Below are 21,988 nucleotides of genomic sequence, written 5' to 3'. Positions count from 1 at the left end.
AAAGTTTATTTATGTTTTGGCAACAATTGGAAACTAAAATAAATACCAGTTCAGTGAATAGAAATAAAAACAAAAAACAAGAACAACTCGTAACGATCTTAAGATTTCACTGAAGCACTACAAAAATGGGGTAAAAAGTTAAAAAAAATGGTTAAAAGGTTTCGAGGGCAAATTGCTTTTTGCTGTTGTGAAACCATTTTTTCTTGACTCAGTACTTGAACGTGGAACTTACATAAAGGGGGGAAAGTAATGATGAATACTTTTATTTTTGTATATTTATTGTTATTATTACATTATTTTGTACATTTATTATTATTATTACTTTATTTAGAAAAATAATCGTAATTTCACTTTACGTCTATTATTAAAGAGTAACTAATGTTGCACTGTACTACATTTTTTCTCTGCTTTAAATGTAGTTAAATTAGACATAATAATGTCATTTATGGTAAGTTCATTATGGTAAGTTTTGAGCACGCCATCAACAACACTAGATTACATCGATAGCCAGCTCATTTAACTAAAATAGAACTGATCTCCTTTGTCGTCTCCTTGTAGATGTCGTCTTGACAAACCATCTTTTACTGAAAATTTTACCTTACGCAGTTGACATAACGTTCAAATTGGCAGTTTTAAAAGTGACTGTGATAGCTTTGGCTGTACAGTCACTATTGCGGCCTGAAAAATTGCATTAATTTCCTTCATTAATACCCCGAACATATAGTATTTTGGTCGATTCAACAATGAAAGCAAGTCTCAAAGTATCGGGACAAACTTGGCCAAACTAAATGCAATGAACTTCGTATCTCTGCAGCGGAAGTCTTGACAAACAGGATGGAAGCACGCTCCTGTTCACATTCAGAACTAATTATCGTTGAAAATTTATAATTAGAAAAGAACTCTATACGTAAGGCGCACTATAAGTTTCCGGAATGAATAAGAAAATACTTATATAAATGGTCAGAAATGAATTTATTGTTTCTCAAAATATTCTCCGTTAGCGTTAATACTCGTTTTCATACGAATGAACCAGTTTTGAAAACATTTATGCCACTCCTCCGTGACAATCTCTGAAACATATTTTTCATATTCTTAGACAGCCTTTTCAGGTGATGAAAATCGGTAACCGCGATGGTTCTTAATTTTTGGAAATAAATAAAAGTCACAAGGTGCCAGGTCGGGACTGTACGCGGGATGGCTCATAAGGTCAACGTTGTTCACCTTCAAATATTCATTCGTCTGTCTGGCCGTGTGAGAACTGGCATTATCGTGATGCTAGATGAAACAGCGTTTACGGTTATTTTTACGAAGTTTGTCAATAACTTCCGGCAAACAAATGGTCGTGTATCAGTCACTATTCACGGTACAACGATTCTCCAAAGCAACAATAGCCACGTGTCCAGTTTTATTAAAAACAAAAAGAAAGCAATCATCCACTTAGAGGCACTTTCCACAACCAGCTATAAGTAGCCATCTTGCATGGTGTTTCATCGCCAAAAGCAGTTTGAAGCCTTGCAAAGCTCCGCTGAGCTGTAAAGTTACACTTAAAGTCGTACGAAATCATACTACGAAAATTTTCACGAGTTAAATCCATGGTGATGTAGACATCCAATTTCTAAAATAACGCCACAATTTAAAAACAAGTGACAGTCATTTGAAACAAACTGTATTCTGCAGCCAAAGAGTTCCATTTTCAAATGTTGTAATTACGTTTTGAATAATGTTTATGTAAGTGGCCAGTTCCGGAAACTTATAGTGCGCCCTGTGTATATCCGTCAAACATAGTATGATACCTAATAACTAAATTGTCGAAACATTGAAAGTAACGCTGTTTTGCCTTTGTAGTCATAGAAAATCATACTACGAAAATTTTCACGAGTTAAATCCACGGTGATGTAGACAACCATTTTCTAAAATGACGCCACAATGTAAAAACAAGTGACAGTCAGATGAAACAAACTGTATTATGCAGCCAAAGAGTTCCATTTTCAAATGTTGTAATTACTTTTTAAATATTGTTTATGTAAGTGGCCAGTTCCAGAAAGTTATAGTGCGCCCTATGTATATCCGTCGAACATAGTATGATGCCTAATAACGAAATTGTCGAAACATTGAAAGTAACGCTGTTTTGCCTTTATAGTCATAGAAAATCATACTACGAAAATTTTCACCAGTTAAGTCCACGGTGATGTAGACAACCATTTTCTAAAATGACGCCACAATGTAAAAACAAGTGACAGTCAGATGAAACAAACTGTATTTTGCAGCCAAAGAGTTCCATTTTCAAATGTTGTAATTACATTTTAAATATTGTTTATGTAAGTGGCCAGTTCCAGAAACTTATAGTGCGCCCTATGTATATCCGTCGAACATAGTATGATACCTAATAATGAAATTGTCGAAACATTAAAAGTAACGCTGTTTTGCCTTTATCGGCAGTTCCGCGAAAAAGATTTTTCTTTTGTTTCGGTATTTTTGATAAAAATTAAGAATTTGTCATTGAAAATTTTAGCTTCTTGTTTTACGAGATGTTTATATTTTTCTCTTTAACCAACAATAGTTTGATGTTCGTCATTCTGAACTTAGCCCATTTTTTATATGCTTTTGTTTTCTTATCACACAGTATGAATTGTTTCGATTTATTCCAATATTTCGGAATAGTTAACCTGTATTATAATCATTTATGTATAATTTTATGCTATCGATTTTGTATACAGGGCGCGACTAGCGCGAGAGCGACATAAAGCGCGAGATATTGCCGTTCTCGCATAGAGATCTCGCGCTTTGTGTCGCTCCGCGCAAGTCGCGACTTATCGTGCTAGCCCTACTGCCATCATAATTTGGCGGTATTAATACATAGATATACATACACCTTAATTACAATGATAGGTTGACAGCGTCCAACAAATTATATATTTTTAAACATTACGAAACACGTGCGGTAATTGAAATATTAAAAGCGTTGGTACATCACTGTTGGAGTTAATTCACTAAGAAATATTATTGTTTATTTTCACGACTTAATATAATGACTTTGTGTTGAGATACATCGAAAGTATGGAGTCGATCATTTAATCCAGTCTAGAAATTTTTTTATCGGTAATTTTATTTAATTAATTTTCATAATGTTACGTTATTTGAGCTATTTTTCGTGTTAATTTCCGCGATATTGTATATTTTGGCGACTTTTAATCCAACGTGTACCGATGTACTATTATTTATTTAGTTACGCTCGGTTATATCTACGAAAATTAGACTGAAAATTAACAAACAGTGGTGCCACGCCTTTTCTCTGTTATTCGTGTAGTGAACCGTATTAATTAGAGGTGGTCATTATTACAACAAATTGCATTATTCTTACGCATTCTATAACTCATTATCGAACAACTGTCTAAACTGTTGTTGTTATACTGCTAATGCTATCCTGCGATTGCGATTGTGTTGCTTTTGCGTCGTGCGACAATTTATCTCTCACTACATATAATATGTAGTGACAGATAAATATCGCTAAACAGATGATTGGACGATGCGATAATTTGCAAATCTTACGATTATAATCTTACAGTGCACTACATAAAGTTCTCTTTCTTATTTTATATCTTATTGGTTTCTACTATCTTATTGTTAAGTCACACTTTTAAAACTTCGATTTTATGCTTTATGCATTTCGAATAATGTCAATTTTAATATTCGACATCGACAGACAGTTAATATCAATCAATTTAAATACAACTGGTGCCGAAAACAGCCATTTTGTTTGTTAGTTAATAAGGCTTAGCTTTATAACAGTAGCAGATTTTATTTCATTGCGTGAATTGCGGATAGCATCCCTTATCCGCGATTAAATCGCAAATAACAGATTACACCACAGTGTTGCCGTGGTGTTGCCAGGGACCTTGTGTCGAAAATTACAAAAGTTACATTTTTGTCTGCGAAATTACAAATTCGTTTCTTTTAATTCAAAATTCAAACTGAAAAATATATTATATACGCCTCAATTCAAAAAATAAAAATACTGAGTGATTTCATCTTGTTTACACCATTTGGGTGCGTTCGTAAACTATTTAGGATTTACAATCACAAAAATAGTTAGATTCTCTCAAAAGTTACGAAATATGTAAGAAATGTGACCAACTGGCAACACTACACAATATTCATTCGCTGTCATTGTTATATTGTATGCAAAACTACTCGTACATAACAGCAGAATAACAGGTTTTCTGAAAAATCGAATAACCCTATAATTAATTATTGACAAACAGCCGTTTTGCGATGTCTACTATTAATGAATTATATGAGTTAATTTTGGTTATTACCATGGTATTATAAACCTGATTGAATAATGCGACAGGCCCTTCGATATGTTTTAATATTGATTCTCGATTTTGTTGATCGTGTCCCATCATTGGTTCGTGAAGGTTACGCGTATTTTTATTAATTGTTGACGTCAGTATATTTGTCTTGCATATAATGAGTAATATGCTCATTTACCGTAATTTTCATTACTCACTAAAAATTCTAATTCAATTATTTTGACCATGTTAGATATGCATATAATTTTTTTTTCGTTAATCTTTTAAAGCAGTAGCTTTCAATAAAAGCTTGTTAAATCTTACGTAACTTATTCCTCGTAAGTAGATAAATGGGGTGTTTTTATGCAAGTTAGTAGTCTGTTCGGGTTCCGTACCGCGGGGAAATTACCCTACATGTTTTGTATTCGCCTGTTTGCTGTCCTTTGCTATTTTGTTCGCTTATCATCTTTATCTAAAACAACACCGTATGTCAAGAGTTGTACTGCATTAAGCAGTTCATAATTTTATCTACTTTATAATTAGACTATTTTATGTATAAACCTTATCATTTCGAAATAGTAATATTAAAGAAAATTCCAAAGTTAATAAATAAAATGAAACATAATTGTTTATGCCCTTTCTCAGTATAAGTTAGCGCAATATTTCCATAAGGCATCAAATATTCGTCATCCCTAATTATACTTCAATTAACTCCATTGTCTATTCATTTTAGAGTTGAGTTTCCTTTACTTCCCACTACAGCAAGATTAGGGTCTTCCCGAGGAAGTTTGTGCGTTGAACCGCATTCGTCTGCACGGATCGCAAGTTCCGCCTGCGATTAGCATCGACACCAACTTGTGCATTTCGTCGGTATTCATAGACGAAGCCCTAATAGACGGCAATAGTGGTGTATTGATACGGTTTCGAAGAACTGTTTTTGTTTGAAATTCAAAATCTCTTTATTTCACACTTATTATTCATACGTACATATTTAAATAAAACACTTGAAAGTCTTAAAACCTTTGAAAATTAACAGGAATCTATAGATAGAGAGTATTGTAGAAGATTGCCCTTTTCCAATGAATTTGTACATACAATTTGTAAAGACACCTTTCAAAACTACCAATTTATTTTTGTTCGTCGTAATGTTCGTCGTTATAAATTTATTTAAATTTACACGTCTGAGCCAAGTTTTTAACAGCACACTTATTACTCGTCATGTACTCGTTATTGTTATATCAGTATGAATTGATACTCGGGCGGAATCAAAATTAGTATTGTCTAGACTGGTTACTATTTCACAAATGTATAAAAAACAATTTTATTGACGATCTACATAACCGTCTTGTTACTTTACTCGTCAGATCACTGCTGTATAAATACTTACATATCTGTACTGTGTATGAGTATTTTAATGATATACTCTAAAAATGTGATAGTTTACTAGTATGTTAGTGGCCGTGACTTGACGTCGCTTTGCCGGGAGATATTAATAAACTTGGACCTTTTTCGCATGGCGGGCGAGCAGGCAAGCGGGCAGACGGCGTTATTGGATAGTTGGTATTGTCGCAGTGTGGCGGTGGTGGAATTTCATTTTGTTAGTACCGCGGCCCGAGTTGCGGATTCCTGCGGTCGCGGCCCGCGGGTTTTACCCCGTTGCCCATCGCGCATTGTTTCATTCAAACTACTGACCTGGCCCTAACCATTCGGTATCAAGTTCAACTTGCCACTACCGATTCACTTAGTATCCGTTACTAGTGAGAATGAAAATGAATCATAGAAAATAAAAGGTTCCACTATGCCTTACGTTGTACTTTTATAATTTTAGTATAAAAGCTGCGTACAATATAGAATGAAGTGAACGTAACAAGTATCTTATTCTTACTTTATCTAATTTACTTTTTATGAAATTTAAGAAATAATAGCTAAAATATACACATTATGAGTTATAAAGTAAAGCGTACATCGTCTCGGGAAATCCCATTTGTGTTAAAAGTCGTGTATAACTTAATCGAGCCCGTCCTTTACATTTTCAGCAACCCGAGGGACTTAACAGAAACGATGAAATATTTACAAAAAGAAATAACGTAAACACATAAAGAGTACGATTTAATATTAAGGATCAAGCGAACGTCTCGATCCTAACTTACTAAAGATTGTTGAATAAGGTATGAGATTACGATGAATACTGAATTCAAATTAATTTAGACCGTCATCTAAACCCCGGAAGCTGTTAAATAATATTGATGATAGCATCGCGCCATTGTGGCGCAAGCGTCGGCGACAGCGGCGGGACAGCTTTTCGTAATATTGTGTTATACTTATCGAATTTACATGTTTTTACAGAATAACATTCCTTTGGCGCGTTCGAGATCAAAGGCCGAGGCGAAAGTGATTTCGCACTGAGTTAGTTGAACAAGATTCAGTTTCGCCCCTCCCCGGCTTCTGAATAATTTTGATGTAATAAGGAAAATTGTAAATGGGCATTCGACTTTTGATATTTTATACAGCACCGAGCGAGTGCCTTGCTCTGTTTACACGTTATTATAATGATGTGAAGCGCTGCACGTGACTCGCTTTATCTTACTTTTGTAAGGGTTAATTGCTTCTTTTACATAAACTAACTCTATATTTCAGATTCTTACAGTAGTTGGTTTCAAAGATTCTAAGATAAACTTGTAAAGCGTTTGTAATGTATCTTAATAATTTACTTTGTTTCTTATTGCGAGTACGATTGTTTTATTAACCCTGTGTTTTTATTTTTACAGTTCTTCTTAATTATTTATACAGGCTATTGACTCTTAACTAAAATGCAAGGATGAAATTATTTGTTTTCATTAACTTATTGTAGAAACAACTTATTCAAATACACCATCGAAAGCCTAAATGTTCGACACCCGTGACGTCATTTACATGTTTCATTACTGTGAACGCAACCTATAAAATATTTATGGACTAAATAACATTAAGAAAACGTCGCTTGTTTCTCTCTCGTGTATGTTTGATGCTTACGTAATCTCGTGTTTGATGTCGCCTCCTGCCCGTTCGTCCGGCCGTCCGCCCGTCCGCGTATTGCAAGCCTCTTAGACCCCTGGGCACAAAAATAAGAACAACCCGCACTTTAAATTATTCCGCTGTCGATCTGTCCGTAAAATTGTTGCTTAAGAACTTAATCGACGCATCTCTTTGTCTTTGTAAGATGTTTTCAAAAACCATTTTATTGAATTCGGTGTTTACTGTTCCCTTTTTTCGTTTTGTTTTTTCTTCTGTTTTTAAATTGCTTCGTTTCTTGGCGTCTGTTTAAACAGCTTTGTAAATATAAGTTTTAAGTACATTTTCAACTTTATTTTAGTACATGCGTTCGCTAACTAGTTACTACGATTATTAGCGCGTTACGGCGTAGTACTGTGGTTGATAGTTCTACACCGTAGTATAGTAAACGTCATAATTTAGTTTCCAAGCAGAATCATCATACGTAGTCGTGGGAAATGGTTATAAACAAGTTTATTTGAACCTACGAAACTGACTAACAGGAATATCATTACTGAAAATCAATTAACTTCATACGAGCTGTATACCTATAGGTCACTTAAGTGATAATTAGAGTAACGCCCGTGTGTAATATGAGAGAGCGCGATCAACATGTTAACGCGAGCGCAACACTCACTAATTAGTCGCTTGAGATTAATCCTCTCCTGAGGGGATTACGCACTGTACTCTTATACTTTAAACAAATGCAAACTGTGGTGAAATACGAGCTGTTCGTTTGCTGAACATCAGTATTGATCCAGTTATCACTTTCAGTAATGTTCGCGCAAGTTAATATTGGTGCTAGTGACGAAACCCCCCAAACATGTGATATTATGTTTACATTGATGCAACGACTGGCGCCAGTGTCACGGGCATGCCAACCCTGGTGCTACTGACTGAAAGCGACCATGTCGTTTGTATTAGTTCTTCTTTCATTGTAGCTGTGTTCACATGATCATGTCGCTCGAATAATAATTCATTGCGTAAATGTCTACAATTTAAGTAACTATTTATATAACTATTATATATAACTATTTAACTGCCTCCGTGGCCGAACGGTTACCATGCCGGACTGCCACGCAGAGGTCCCAGGTTCGATTCCCGGGTCGGGCGAAACATTTGTATGATCTACATTTATTTCTCTCGTGAGTTTGGGTGTAATTTGTGGTTGTCTATGTGTGTGTCCATGGCACCCGCGACACAGGGTTTCCCTAGTGCGGGGCTATGTTGAGTGTGTGCGTTATTATTGTATTATATTATTATATTATTTAAATCTGTAACTGTCTCTGTGGCCGAACGGTTACCATGCCGGATTGCCACGTAGAGGTCTCAGGTTCGATTCCCGGGCCGGGAGAAATATTTGTATGGCGGTCTACATTTATTTATCTCGTGAGTTTGGGTGTAATTTATGGTTGTTTATATGAGTGTACATGGCACCCGCGACACAAGGTGTCCCTAGTGCGGGGCTGTTGAGTTTGTGCGTTATTATTATTATTATATAGACATACATGCATAAACCGGTTAAACATATTTTAGCTTTGCATTTTTTTTACCGGTCATTATTAAATTATAGTTATAGATTGTTTATATAGAAAAGAAACTTTACACTTTTACGCAAACGGTTGAAATGTACAATATTCAAATGAGCTATATTTTTCCGATACATTTAATATAAGAGCAATTTGTCGTTACCAATAATGTAAGAATGTTTTATGAGTATTTTACTCGTAGTAAAAAAATCGCAGACTTGTTAAGAAATAACAAAATGATATTTAGGACCAACAAAGGGCCTTGAGAGCGGCATCTTCTTACGAGCGCGGAAAGGCGAGATATATGTAAGTGAATATCGATTTCAAATAAAATTGCAACCTTTTCAGATAACGAGGTGACATTTCCCCTTTTCCGGAGCCCGTTTGTCGCCCGCTTCGCACATTGGGAATTTATACACCGAAATAAGCAGATAACGAAGCTAATGGTAGAAGGGAATGCCAGTCAACAATTGGCTGCGAAGGCTTCTCGCCCTCTAATTCTGCTCTTTTGCCACATCTGTTTGATGATCAATAACGATTTCCATCAGTAAAGAAACAAATTAGAAATAAAATCTATAAATATGAATAAACAGTTTGTCTGAACTACAATCCGTTATATAGCGATCCTTTAGAGCATTACGCCTCCTTTTAAGGTACAAAGATTTGGAAATGTTATTCGCCATATATTTTCATGCCTCGTTAAAAAAGTATTAGCTATGTACTTCGTACGCGCAATTGTCAAAAATAACTCTAACTCTTCGTTAAAATTAATTCACCAACATATCTATTGAGGAGTACATCCATGAGAGTTTTCTTGACGCTGACGACATCGGGGCGGAGCACTCAATAAGCTGCCAATAAAGTCCAACGGTACTTGTTGCTTCGAGACGGCCGGCAGCGATACGATGCTCCGTGGTAACAAGATAGCTCCGTCAGTTTATGGGATGAGATAGCACTACGAGCGGATATTTGTGTTAAGAACTACAGAGTGTAGTAGACGCTTCATGAGAAAACAATCTCTAGATACCTACGTTTGTGTGTCAGATAAGACATAATACAGGGGATTTTTGTAATGTTAATACGTACTTGACCACATTGTATGAAACAGCTGGTTTATGCCTTTATTTATGTACACCTGTTATGGATGGAAATTGATTTCCTTGTTTTTATTACTGTTGTTATAACAGGCTCACATTGTACTAGTCACGTTTTTTGCTACATTTTATTGACGAACAATGTGTGTAAATATATATATTAAAGAAGAATTACTGTGACTACCGAGTTAGACGCCTCCTTGAAAGCATGTTTTATGGTTTTCAATACGTGAAGTTACTATAATAGAAATACCTATAAACATGATTATTAAATGTCTGTCGTTTGTTTGTCTGCAGGTTCTTCTACCTGTACCACTTCTCTTTCTACGCTTATCACTACCGGTTCAACGGGCAGTACAGCAGTCTCGCTCTGGTCACGTCCTGGCTATTCATACAGGTTTGTATAACATACAAAAAACAATGCAATTACACGTCTAATGTATATTCAATAAAATTCTCCTGGAATTAGAGAAAAAAAATTACAGTCTGGATCGTTCCTTGTGAGTTGGCCTTCGATTAATTACAATGATTTAATTGTATACATTATTAATACAGTGCCGAAAACACGTGATTAATTATTATTCGATTCAACTAACATACTAATACAATTAGAGGCAAAACATTCGTAGCTAAAGTTTTATTTACAAAATTTAATTTAGCAAATTTTCATTGCTTGCAAAAAAATTTTGGCGGAATTATATATTTAGAATTTTGATTAAGACTTATTTCCTATTTAGATTATACAGAAATATGTATAGCAGTACATTAGTTATTTTTTATTTAGTGAAAATAATTTAAATTATGCCTGTATTTTGTTCCCAAAGCTGATAAATTTATCGACGAGAGCTGAATATGTTGATCCACAGTTAACTGCTTAGATACGCTATTTTCGAAATAACATGAGTATGAATAAATGTTTTTCCCTAGGTACTTACTACAGAATCCGAGAGAAATGTTGTTTTGCTACATTGTCTTTATGCTCCACAATCCCGCGGGTGGACTCGGATAGCTCACGAAAAATCTCATTTGCAGAAGTGTCACTCTTCCTGTGTCACGATATGACAGCAAAGCTACTGTGTATAATAGTACGTGTGGGTTATGGTAACTTGTTACAAGCGCACTAAACGTAGCGAGGTCGCGTTTGTCTGTTTGCCTCCTCTTTGATGTCGGTCACTCAAGCCCCAGGCATACTTATCCACGTCGGCACATAAATTGTTTGTTTAAAGCGATATTAGCTTTCACATGCCGCCGCGGTATTAATACAGCCAGCTAAAACTCAGAAGCACTAGTTAGGTGCGCTCTTCAAGTCGTGGTTTAATTGAAATAAAGTTACTACAAAGTTAAGAATTTTGAGCGATGTCAATGTAAATAGTGAACGCGAAAAACATGCTATGAAGACAAATCATAAGCTATTATAGTAGAATTAACTTTGCAACAAATACCTTAAGCAAGTAGGTAATTCCACGCCAAAATAGTTGAGAAAGTCCCTTAAATATGTTCTCAGGGAACGGAGAGCGAAATAAATAACGTCATGTTGTCATAAAATGCGTAGAGGACAACGCTACAGTAAGAGACAGGGTCACGCGGTCGCCGCGGGGAGTAGGACATGCGTTGAGATATCACGCACACACACCCGATATTTCAGAGGAAACTCATAGATATTATTTTTAAAATATAGGAGAAAGCTTCTTAGCTGTGTGGGGTTGCGATTCGCGAACAAGCATTTGTCAACAAATCACGTCCCCGTGCGTTATTGTGACCTAACACTTGACAGCCGTCGTCACAAAACTCAACTTTACTGGCGTAAGCGTAAAATATAGCAGGCCTTGGGGAGACACCGTCTGGCACAGTTCCGAGTGGGTTCGTCGGGAAAAATTGCGTGTAATTTGTGCCACAGAATTGATAGTATGATATTTTTAGGGATAGTTAAACTTATGGGGTACTATTTTGAGTTGTATTTTTTGAGCGTAGTTATAGTTGTTGGTACAAGAATGTACACTATTTATGTCAAGATATATTTTTTGCTGTTGTTGTGTTGTTAGTTTAATACAAAATAGTGAAATGTTATTTTACTCGGTCACCAAAATATCATTGCTAGATAACAATTAAATTACCTTTTTATTTTGTCAATATATAAGGTGCTAAAAACATTTTTACACATTGTTAATATATGACGAATTTTCGAGTATTTTTAGACACTATTTTAGTTATTATCAGAAAGCTCAGCGGTGGCAACGGTTAGTCGCGCATAGCGTCATGGGATGTGAGCGATCTGGAAAATAGGGAGGGTGCTGTGCGTGCACCCGGGGCGGCTCACCTAAGCCACTAGCTTTAAAGAGAAACGGATGAAGTCCGTGCAAACAGGCTGATCTGGAGTTAGGACCTGACCTAGATGGTCCCTGAGCGGGCATGCTCGCGCAGGTCATAGGGCCCTTCTCGCATACCCTAAGGGTCGGTATAGGGTCACTATAATCAAAAGTAATGTAGAAAAATATGGGGCTGTTCTTCTCCGGTCCCTCCTGCCGCTAGGGTTATTGGGAACTAACTGGAGAGACGACGTTTCGGCGTCAGGTAGTGAGCGTGCCTTACAGCTCCGCCACCAAAGAGGAGATTTAGTAATGGACTTTAGATTCAACGGCTTAGCGTTGGCAACCGTTAGGTACGCAATGCGCAACAGTTAGTGAGCGTGCCTACCCAGAAAAAAAGGATTTCTACTAATAAGAAAGAGCAATTTCTCATAATATTTGCTAATTCTGAAAAAATATTTATCAAAAGTAATAAAATATTGTCATTACAAAAATACTGCTTATCTTTTTCTAATACAATTTTACTCTTTCCTTTATTCTAACTTTTAGACAAATACGTTCACTTCAAGATTTTATTTCATTTCTAATCAATTAATTGGACATTACTTACATCAAGAAATTTTTACCTCGTACATCAAATTTAAATAATCTTAAATGAATTCAAATTTTCTTGAGTGTATTTTAAGAAAATATATTCTTAAACAAAAAAAGAAGTAGTTTGCTATTCAGATTAATATTCTAAATTTTGGAGTATATTTTTAAAGCAACATTTCGTTGTGTTTTCATAGTCAATATTGTCGTGACATGTCGCCAAAGGCGCACGCGGTAACGATTACTTTGACTTGTGTTTGTAATCATAAAAATCATAAACAGTTATTTTTCCAAAGAAACAATACGTAGTATCTCTAGTTTCTTAGGGCCGTATTCCAGAACTCTGCTCAATTCTCCAGTCAGGACTTGAGTATGATTTAAAGCACTAGAAATCATACTCAAGTCCTTCCCTTTAGGGTCGTATTTCCCGTGCTTGAAATCATACTCAAGCCCTGACTTGAGCATTGAGTAGAGTTCTGGAATACGACTGAGACTGAGTGTGTTATTTGTAGTCACAATTTAAGAAATTTGGTTTCAGCATGAAATTAAACTACACTTGTAACAAGCACAACTTTATCATGCAATTAGTTCCATCACGCCACTGCTACATGGCATTAGTTGTACTCTGAAACGCGCTATCGTTTTGTTAACTTCAATAGTATAAGTCATCTCATATATTTTGAATTGTTAGTGCTTTCTGCCGCTGTAGCATTTATACGGCATTGAATGGTACTCAAGTATTTGAGAAGATTCCGTCTTATTTCTGCTACTTTAAGGTAGCACTGAACTGTGTGCTGTCAGGCCAGTGAGACGTGCTGTTAGGTCCCATAACCCTGTAAATTTACCCTTTTTGATGTTAAAATCATTGATTTACAAATAAAAAGTCAATGGTTAAAATACATAAATCTTCAATCAAATAATGAAGTACCTCTCAATTTTTCATTCTTTTTTTTTAAATCAAAATCGGACATTTCTAATAACTAATAAATATTTTGTTGAATCTAGAGTGGCTTTGTGACTTGAAGTAAATTGATTTGCAATTGGATTAAATATTTCTGTCTTATAACTAAAATACACTTTTGAGACGTTTTTTTACTATTATCAAGTAATTATTCTCTAGCGTTTATAGGGAGAGGATCGTTTTGTTGAATTTAATAAATTTGTCTTCATAAAAAGAATTTTGTCTTTTTCTAAGTAATCTGTTTTTACCGTGGACAGCTCCGGTACCTGTCTGGAAAATAAGGAGGGTACTGTGCGTGCACCCGGGGCAGCTCACTCAAGGCACTAGCCTTTTGAGAAACGGACTGACCTGGGGTCACACACACACACAGGCTATATAGTGTCCTAACCGTATAACCAAGAATCAACCTCTTGGTAGGGAGGGTCACTATAAACAAAACTTATGTAGAAAAGATATGGGATTGTTCTCTTGGAAAAGATGAAGTCGTCGGAGCACAGCAGCTTTCACCAGCATTTTTAAGTTTGTATTTTCCAGTAATATTGGTTAAGGAAACTATCTAATATCTACTTTCATCTGCATAAGAAATTCTCATCGTAAACAAAAGCACATTATCAATTCTTAAAAAAAATAGCAACACATTGGCGAAGTCTTGGCCGGAGGAGCGCCGACGCCAATATCCGGTCGGAAGTTAATAACACGCTGTCCGCCCCTCACTCTGGCTGAAGGCACTTGGTCCGGCGGGGAACATATCTACTTAACATTTGGATTTGAAATCACAAACCATGCTAACAATGCTCTAATGACTATACAAAAATAATATACGGTGTTATGAAATCTCTATCTATTCGGCCATGATTAAGTTTGGTTGACGTTTATCCAGTTATACAATTCTCACCATATTCTCAAATCGCTTTGATTTTAATATCCTTGTCATTGATGTCTACTTTTTACTACAACTTAGTTACCTTTGTCCTAAAAATTAATGAGCCACGTTTTATGAATTGGTACTAGCCTCATTTAGTTTTACGAGGCAAAGAATCCAACAATATTACCATTTTTTGGATAAACTGCAATATGCTCACTTGATACAATATACATCGATATATAGCTGTACAAATTCGTTGGCTCGCGGAGCATTCCTGGAATGTGCAGCCCCGTCCCTTCCAGTTTGTACTATACTGGGATTCCACGCCGCCGCCGCCGCCGCTGCCACCCGCCCGTATCTTCCACGATGGATTTCCTTTTTGATTTTTTGCTTAGAAATATTAATTTGTCTATATATATATTACAATAATCCCTGATCAGGAAAGTCTTGGAAGCTGTTTTGTGCTAATTAAAAATTCTCGAAGAATTAATAATGTTCTAATAAATTCGCAGTTTGTATTAAGTTCCCACTCGAAACACCAAGTAAAATAAAAAATATTTCATTAATATATGTATATATATATGGATACGTAAAGAAGTAAAATTGTTTACGTAGATTTTTCCCTCGCAATAACTAATGCTCTGTAATATGTTTCCCAAAAATGTAATGACTACGTGATACTGTCAAAATGCAGAGCAGTACTTTTGGCAAGGAGAATCGAGTACGCTTAAAATGAAAGACGGGAGGTAGGCTCCCGGATTACGGAGGAGAAGAGGGGGCGTCGAAAAACAGGAAGCCCCTTCGGAATGCAAAGTGGGGGCTTATCTTATAATCATCGAGCGTGTCAACTTATTAATAAAAATCATATTTCATGAGGTCGCCCGCTCGGGCCGGCGACAAGGCGCGCATACTATTGGCGCCCGACACGGGCCCGCCGGCTACATTAATTCTAGCCGTCGGAACTTGTTGACAGGAGCCTTAAAATGTAGTCTCAGTCAAATTAATTAACATCAATCGTTATACCGATTATAGGACGAGATTTGAATAGATCTTTCGCTTTCGGTAGTTTCGCACTCGTTTGGAACTTTGTATTGGAACACGTTGTCGTTAAAATTGTTAAATAATAATTGGTACTTATTGAAACCGTTGAAGTTTCGATGATGACATTCTTAATTTTAATATTAGACCTCATGATCTTGTTTAATATCATCTAACTTTCACTGGCATCTTTGTAAAGGTGAAACTTGTACTATTATTAGAAGTTTAATAGATGGTTGTAGCTCTAATAAACGCCAAGTCCTAAACCAACAGCAACCCTGATGGCTGGTGCGCCGTGGCAAAGTGTAGTAATCTTCCAGATCTCTTGCAAATTATACCTAAACTTAAGTCAAACACTCTCAGCGGCTTTGTGGTTAGTTTCATGTTTAACTTCTCGTATTAGGTGTAATGTGTGATGTAATACGTGTTTATCCATTGCATTCTATAACAAATAATAAGGACTTGATTCAATAGTAATCTATTGAATCGATATTCTCTTGTTTTTTATATATTTATAGTGCTGTTATATATCTTGTATTATGTATATTTTTTACTTAAGACTGCGATTTTTTCAAAGTGCCAATAGATGAATTCTGAGTTTTCAATTAATATTTTTATTAATAAAAACTAATCCACAAACAAAAAGTTACAAGTTCAGAGGCCAAAATGTTGAGATTAACGCTTTCAGTTGTTTCATGTGCAAAGCGAATTTTCAAAGCTTATTCCTGAACATACTTACGCCCTTAATCGTCGCGCCTTTTCAAAGTCTGCCTCAGGATTAGTTAAATGAAAAAGGATTTTGTTTTAAAAAATGTCCGTTCTCGATGTACCTCAGCGCCCGGCGCTGTTTTTTCACTGCATTTTAAATAAAAATAACTTTATTTTCGTCAGAGTTTCCCACCGTCTTCGCATAATAGCCATAAAGCGTTTAAGACAATTTCGCGGGTAAAATATTTACCACCACAACGAAGACAAACCTTTTTCCTTTGAAGTGTTTCAAGGCTGTGGACGTTTCGCCTTGTGCAGTCTGCGGTTGCACTCAGCTCTCGTTGCTACTGTAAAGTGCATAACGTGCCTCTTGAGCGGTTTGAGGATTGTTGGAAAAATTCAGTTTAGTTGGAAGCTTAGGTTTAAAGTCGATCCTGAATTTAATTATAGAACTCTTAAAGTTTTTCACCTATTTGCAGAGTGTACAATATGTATTGAAACCAGAAGAATATTTTTGCGTGTAAATCCTTTTTTAACATAAAAACATTTGCCATTTAAATTTTTATTTTCGTTTTTATCGTTCTCCTTAATCGCCCCTGGATAAAATCCGTAGGTTTTATCTACAAAATTCTATACATTAACCCTCCCAACATAATTTGCTACAAACGATCTGCAAAATTGATAAAAACATTTTTTATTCGTGTACCTAACAGGATGAGTGGTAAATCTCAAAGCAGCCGAATTTAATGGATGTATAAAAGGGCATCATCTCTGTCCATTAAATACCTTTTAAACGTTTGATCCCTTTTTGTATTTGCCATGCGATGATCCACGCAGATTGGGGTATCGGGCTAATTTAGGCGCTCATTGCATCCGAACCGAACCCATTCGATTCCATTTTTCATGTTTACCGAATGTGTTGTCATTGAATTCGTGTGTGAAAGTCATTATTTCCTACTACAGCATTGACAGCAATATCAAAAGTTTATAATACCCATGATCTTAAATATAGTAATATTCAGTACAGAGCACTAAAAAACAGAACTCAAAAGTGCGTGGAATTACATCTATTTGCCAAGTTTTATTGGAATCGGTTACCAGTAAGTGCGCGAAACCGGATTCATCCCCTAGTTTGCTACCCTTAGAGGTGGATTATTTTCTCCAAATGTAAATGGTACCACTACTGAAATACCCTCTTTCCAACAAAAAAACAATCATCAAAATCGGTTCACAAATGCCGCGACAGAAGAAAGAGTTACCGCGTAACATACTCGTACGTACATACAAAACAAAAACATACTGTCGAATTGAGAATCTCCTCTTTAAAGTCTGTTAAAAATGAACGTTTATTATACGTATCGTTACTTAATTATCTCATGAAAATTTCGTCCAAAATCCAAAAGATGTTCACAAAGGATAATTTAAAAATTTATGACGTGACATACCAATTGATTATCTTATGTAAATCCGCGCCACGGGTTCGGTATCGCAACATAAGATAAACACAAAACGGATGATCAAAATTCTTTCAATTACCCGGCGCGGCACACGGCAGGAATAATAAATCATGAAGGTGTCGCAACTTGTCGTCGGCGGCAACCCGTTACAGCCCGACGCCGACACTCGAGAAAAAATCAAAACGAGGGGATCAGAAAATATAATTTCAAATAAAAGTTGAGTCGGAGCGGTCACAAGTTTCTTAATTAAAACTTACATCGGACGTCGCAAGGGGAGAGAACTTTGACCCAGATATAAATAAATAAAGATGGTGCGACGACGTAGTCACGAGTCGCTCATTTATTTGTCTAAAGGAGTTCTGCTCAGTTCGACAGACGTGTCTGTAATCTCGCCGCGACGCCTCGACCGCCACTTCCCGCCGCCGTGCCGCCGCTATTGGCAGCTTATCTCTTTACCGTATATTTATTGCCATACGTTTCTTTAAACCCCTAACAATGTAAGGTATTTCGGAGCAATTCCCATTTATCATGCACGTTGAATGTTAATAATTTGTTATTTGTTTCAGCACTCTATGCTGTACTTCTTCCATCATTATGAGCTTCCTGTGATACTACAACAAGCGCAACTGCAGCAGCTGCTGTTGAGGAGTCACCATGGCATGGGTGGCATGGTGGGGCTGGCAGGAATCGCAGCTATGGCCAGCGGTGCCGCGTACCACGATGCACCTGGTACTGGAACCCAGGCAACGCCACCTACAACTCAGTCCACCACTCAAACTGTGCAGAACACTGCGCAATCAACTACGCAAACCTCACCGTCGGTATCAACAGCACAGACTAATACCACACACACGGGCGACGTGGTCTCTGCGAGGCCGATGCCGCCCGAGACAATAGCCACGGGTACCAACACTAACAACGACATCGAAGAGCGGGCTATCACACCCGTTACTAACGAAATACTGAGTAAATCTAATAGCTTACTCTCCCCGAGCGGTGAGAACCATGTTAGAATAGAGGAGATAGTGAGGAAGAACTCCAACAGCGATATGAAAGTTGTGCATAGTAGTAATTCTACCGCGGAGCACAATGGACTCAATTTTACTCCTAGCGGGGCCAGTCAGGAGATGAATGCCAGAGAGGCAGCAACTCTGGATCGCAGACGGGACGCCGGCGATGGCAACGACGATGATGCATGGGTTCTCACTTCGCAAAATGGGGATCCTCCATTCAAACAGGCTCCCAGAGCGTCTCCCGAGGCTGATGACTTAGACTAGCATATTATATCCTATTTTTGCATTGAGTAATAAATGGTTCCACTTCTATTTCAGCTTTTGTGAATAACTACATAAAATTTAACACATAATTTAAAATACCTATCGTAGAATCGTATTTATAGATACATGAATAGCAATTGAAATATGTAAGAGAACATATTTGTCCTTAAATGTCTCAATGCGTCAATGTTTAATTTTGAACAAAATATGATGTTGATGGCAACTCGTGTTTTGTAGATAACTTGTATGGAACGGTGATTGTAGTTATAAGAATGTGCTGCCTTTACGGCAACCATGTAAATATTTAGATACCGATATAAATATTTATTAGGATCTTGTGTTAATATCGAATTTGTAATTTGTTACGTTGATATGCTTAGTGGATGGCGACGAAGGTTGGCATACTCTTTTCAGTGATTTAGTTCTTGCAATAAAATATGTTCGTTCACTATTTTGTCTTACTCATCTTTGTTTCACCCTGCAAAAGACAAGCAAGAACCCTTGAAAAAAGAATAAAACAATACATTTAGTATACAATTTTCGTTTAATGCCTTAAAACCTTAAATTTTATTTCTAATTTGATAACAAGTATTTACAATAGCATTAGATTTACCAATGAAACATACAAAATATGCTATAATTAGAGAAAAAAATTCTAGCTTTAACTATTGCACTTCGAGGCAGAAAATTCGAGGACCGTGCTCTGGATGCTGGTAATTTGCCCCAAAATTATTTATATAATAATACAATCTAATAAAATATTCTAAAGTAGATTATTTTCATATACATACACATGAAACGAAAAACAAGCTACTTTTGATAGGAGCTGTCAGTGGATTGTTCAAGGCTCCTTTAATACCAGAAGTCTCGAAGTTTGTAGTCATCGCCAGACCTGTAAAGAAAAAACATTTAAACTTCTGACAAAAAAATTATCAAAGTACACAAGTATTAGGTCGTTAACTGGAGTTTCCACTTATAAGGAATGATGGTACTAACTTAAAAAAAATGTGTGTAACCATTGACCTATCAATAAATGGACGTCGGGTACGCGCTAAAAAGTGTCCGACCCTTGTAGTTAGAATCGTTAACAGAGCATCAATCGCGCGTCAGTCTTCGTTTGATCGACCGATAGCACGCTTGTCAATCATGCCGTATAGTAAAAACTTGTAAAAATTACATATGAACTACACAATCAAATAGCTAACAGTCCTTTTCCTGCACATTGCATCGCAAAAGACAGAAAGAGACCCATTACGTCAATTTCAATTGTTCGAACCACAAGCGATTAAAACATTTAGAACAAAGAAACTATAGAGTCGCTTTTAAGTTAATCTTATTTTTAAAATAATTTTTAGTGTGTTAAGTGTTAGTACTTAATAACTAACAAAATATTGTTGTACTCGTTTTACGGCTTGGGTTTACCTATCAGTAGTCGACAATAACGTTTGCTCAATTTTTTTTAATTGTATGTTTGTATTGTATTTGTATTTACAATTGATTTATTTTTTGTTTTTTTTTTTGAATATTGCAACCGAAATTCCCTGAAAGCATAACGGTTTTGTTATAAATCGGTTTTCGAGATTATGAAACTTAGAGTTTATGTTTAGTTGGAAGTTGGAATATTTCGAAACGTCAATACATTATAGCACGTCATAACTAACAAACAGAGGCACAGTTATTTTCACATTTATAATATTTGTATGTACTTATATATCTACACAACTCTTTATTATTTCTATTTGTATAAAATTCAACATAATATTATATATAAATTAATTAATATTGACAATAAAGGCGACTCCATTACTCTTGTGTTCAAGCAGTTTTCATTAGAAGCTACATATGGTGACTTTTGTTAAGTTTCCAGCAAAAGCTGAATATGGTGAATTTTTCTTTTTAAATTTTTTATTGAATTGATATTCAATTATATTTTGTGAAATGACTCCACTAGTTTGTTATAATTATTAATACAAAGATCGAACACTCAGATTCGAACCGATGCCTTTTAGCATACCGTGCCAGACGCTAAACCAAGTAAGCCACTGAACGAACCAGCGGACCTCACGAATTTTTCTATGTACCTGTTGTCGTGTCTTTGTATTTGGTTTTTCAACGACTTTAGTCGTAGCGCTATCTATGAGAAATCTATTAAAGTTTTATCACCCAGTTAGATACCTTTACAGCTATATAAGTTGTCAGTTTGCAAATAATATAAAGTCAAATTTTAAAAATAATCGTTAAATTCGTACCAAATTACTAGTATGCTTTAAAAGAATTTGATTTTATGTTAACCTGATCTTGAGTTTTGTTAAAAATGTTTTGTTTTACATATACCGATATACATATGTAAAAGGTTCGTAACCGGTAACAAAATAAAAATTCTATCGTATCAAAATTGAAAAATATTTCCAAATTGAACACACTGTGGATGTAACCGAGTTCAATTTTGCACGCTCTGAAAACCCCATTACAAATACCTCTTCCTCTGCTCTAGTTGTGTGTCCCTTTCCCGAGGCCCGGCCGGCCTGAGACTAGCGAGTCATCTGTCATTCATACGGTAGAAGGGATATTTTACACGCAACCAAGTTATGCATAAACTACATAAAAACACTAAGTGTAAAAAAAAACTGCATACGGCAATCTCAATAAGGCACCTCTGCTTTGGATAGTGGCTGCGATTTAATACTAATTTTAATTTTAATATGCTCCCTTATATTGTTTAGGCAATTATAATGCCTATACATATTATGTAAGAAGGTATCCATGTAAAATATAACAGACGAAATAAATTAATAATTCATAGTACACCACTGAATAAATGCAAATAACACTTACTGCGT

The 21,988-nt window shown here is 36.0% G+C and overlaps 1 protein-coding gene across 1 annotated transcript in view; it reads left to right on the top strand.

Annotated features, from left to right (window-relative positions):
• The window catches only part of LOC113230939 (membralin), a 155,118-nt gene extending 135,509 nt beyond the window's left edge, over positions 1 to 19,609 (top strand). Inside the window, exons 10-11 of the mRNA XM_026465049.1 lie at positions 10,243 to 10,342; positions 18,438 to 19,609. Of these exons, the coding sequence (XP_026320834.1) occupies positions 10,243 to 10,342; positions 18,438 to 19,148 (811 nt within the window). The 3' untranslated portion in view covers positions 19,149 to 19,609. The remainder of the gene's footprint in view (positions 1 to 10,242; positions 10,343 to 18,437) is intronic.
• The last annotated feature ends 2,379 nt before the right edge of the window (positions 19,610 to 21,988 follow it).

The sequence above is a fragment of the Hyposmocoma kahamanoa genome, unplaced genomic scaffold (assembly GCF_003589595.1).
Source record: "Hyposmocoma kahamanoa isolate Upper Pololo Valley unplaced genomic scaffold, ASM358959v1 64, whole genome shotgun sequence".
NCBI lineage: Eukaryota > Metazoa > Arthropoda > Insecta > Lepidoptera > Cosmopterigidae > Hyposmocoma > Hyposmocoma kahamanoa.
The sequence above is the reverse complement of the archived record's forward strand: the minus strand, read 5'-3'. Positions and strand labels throughout refer to the sequence as shown.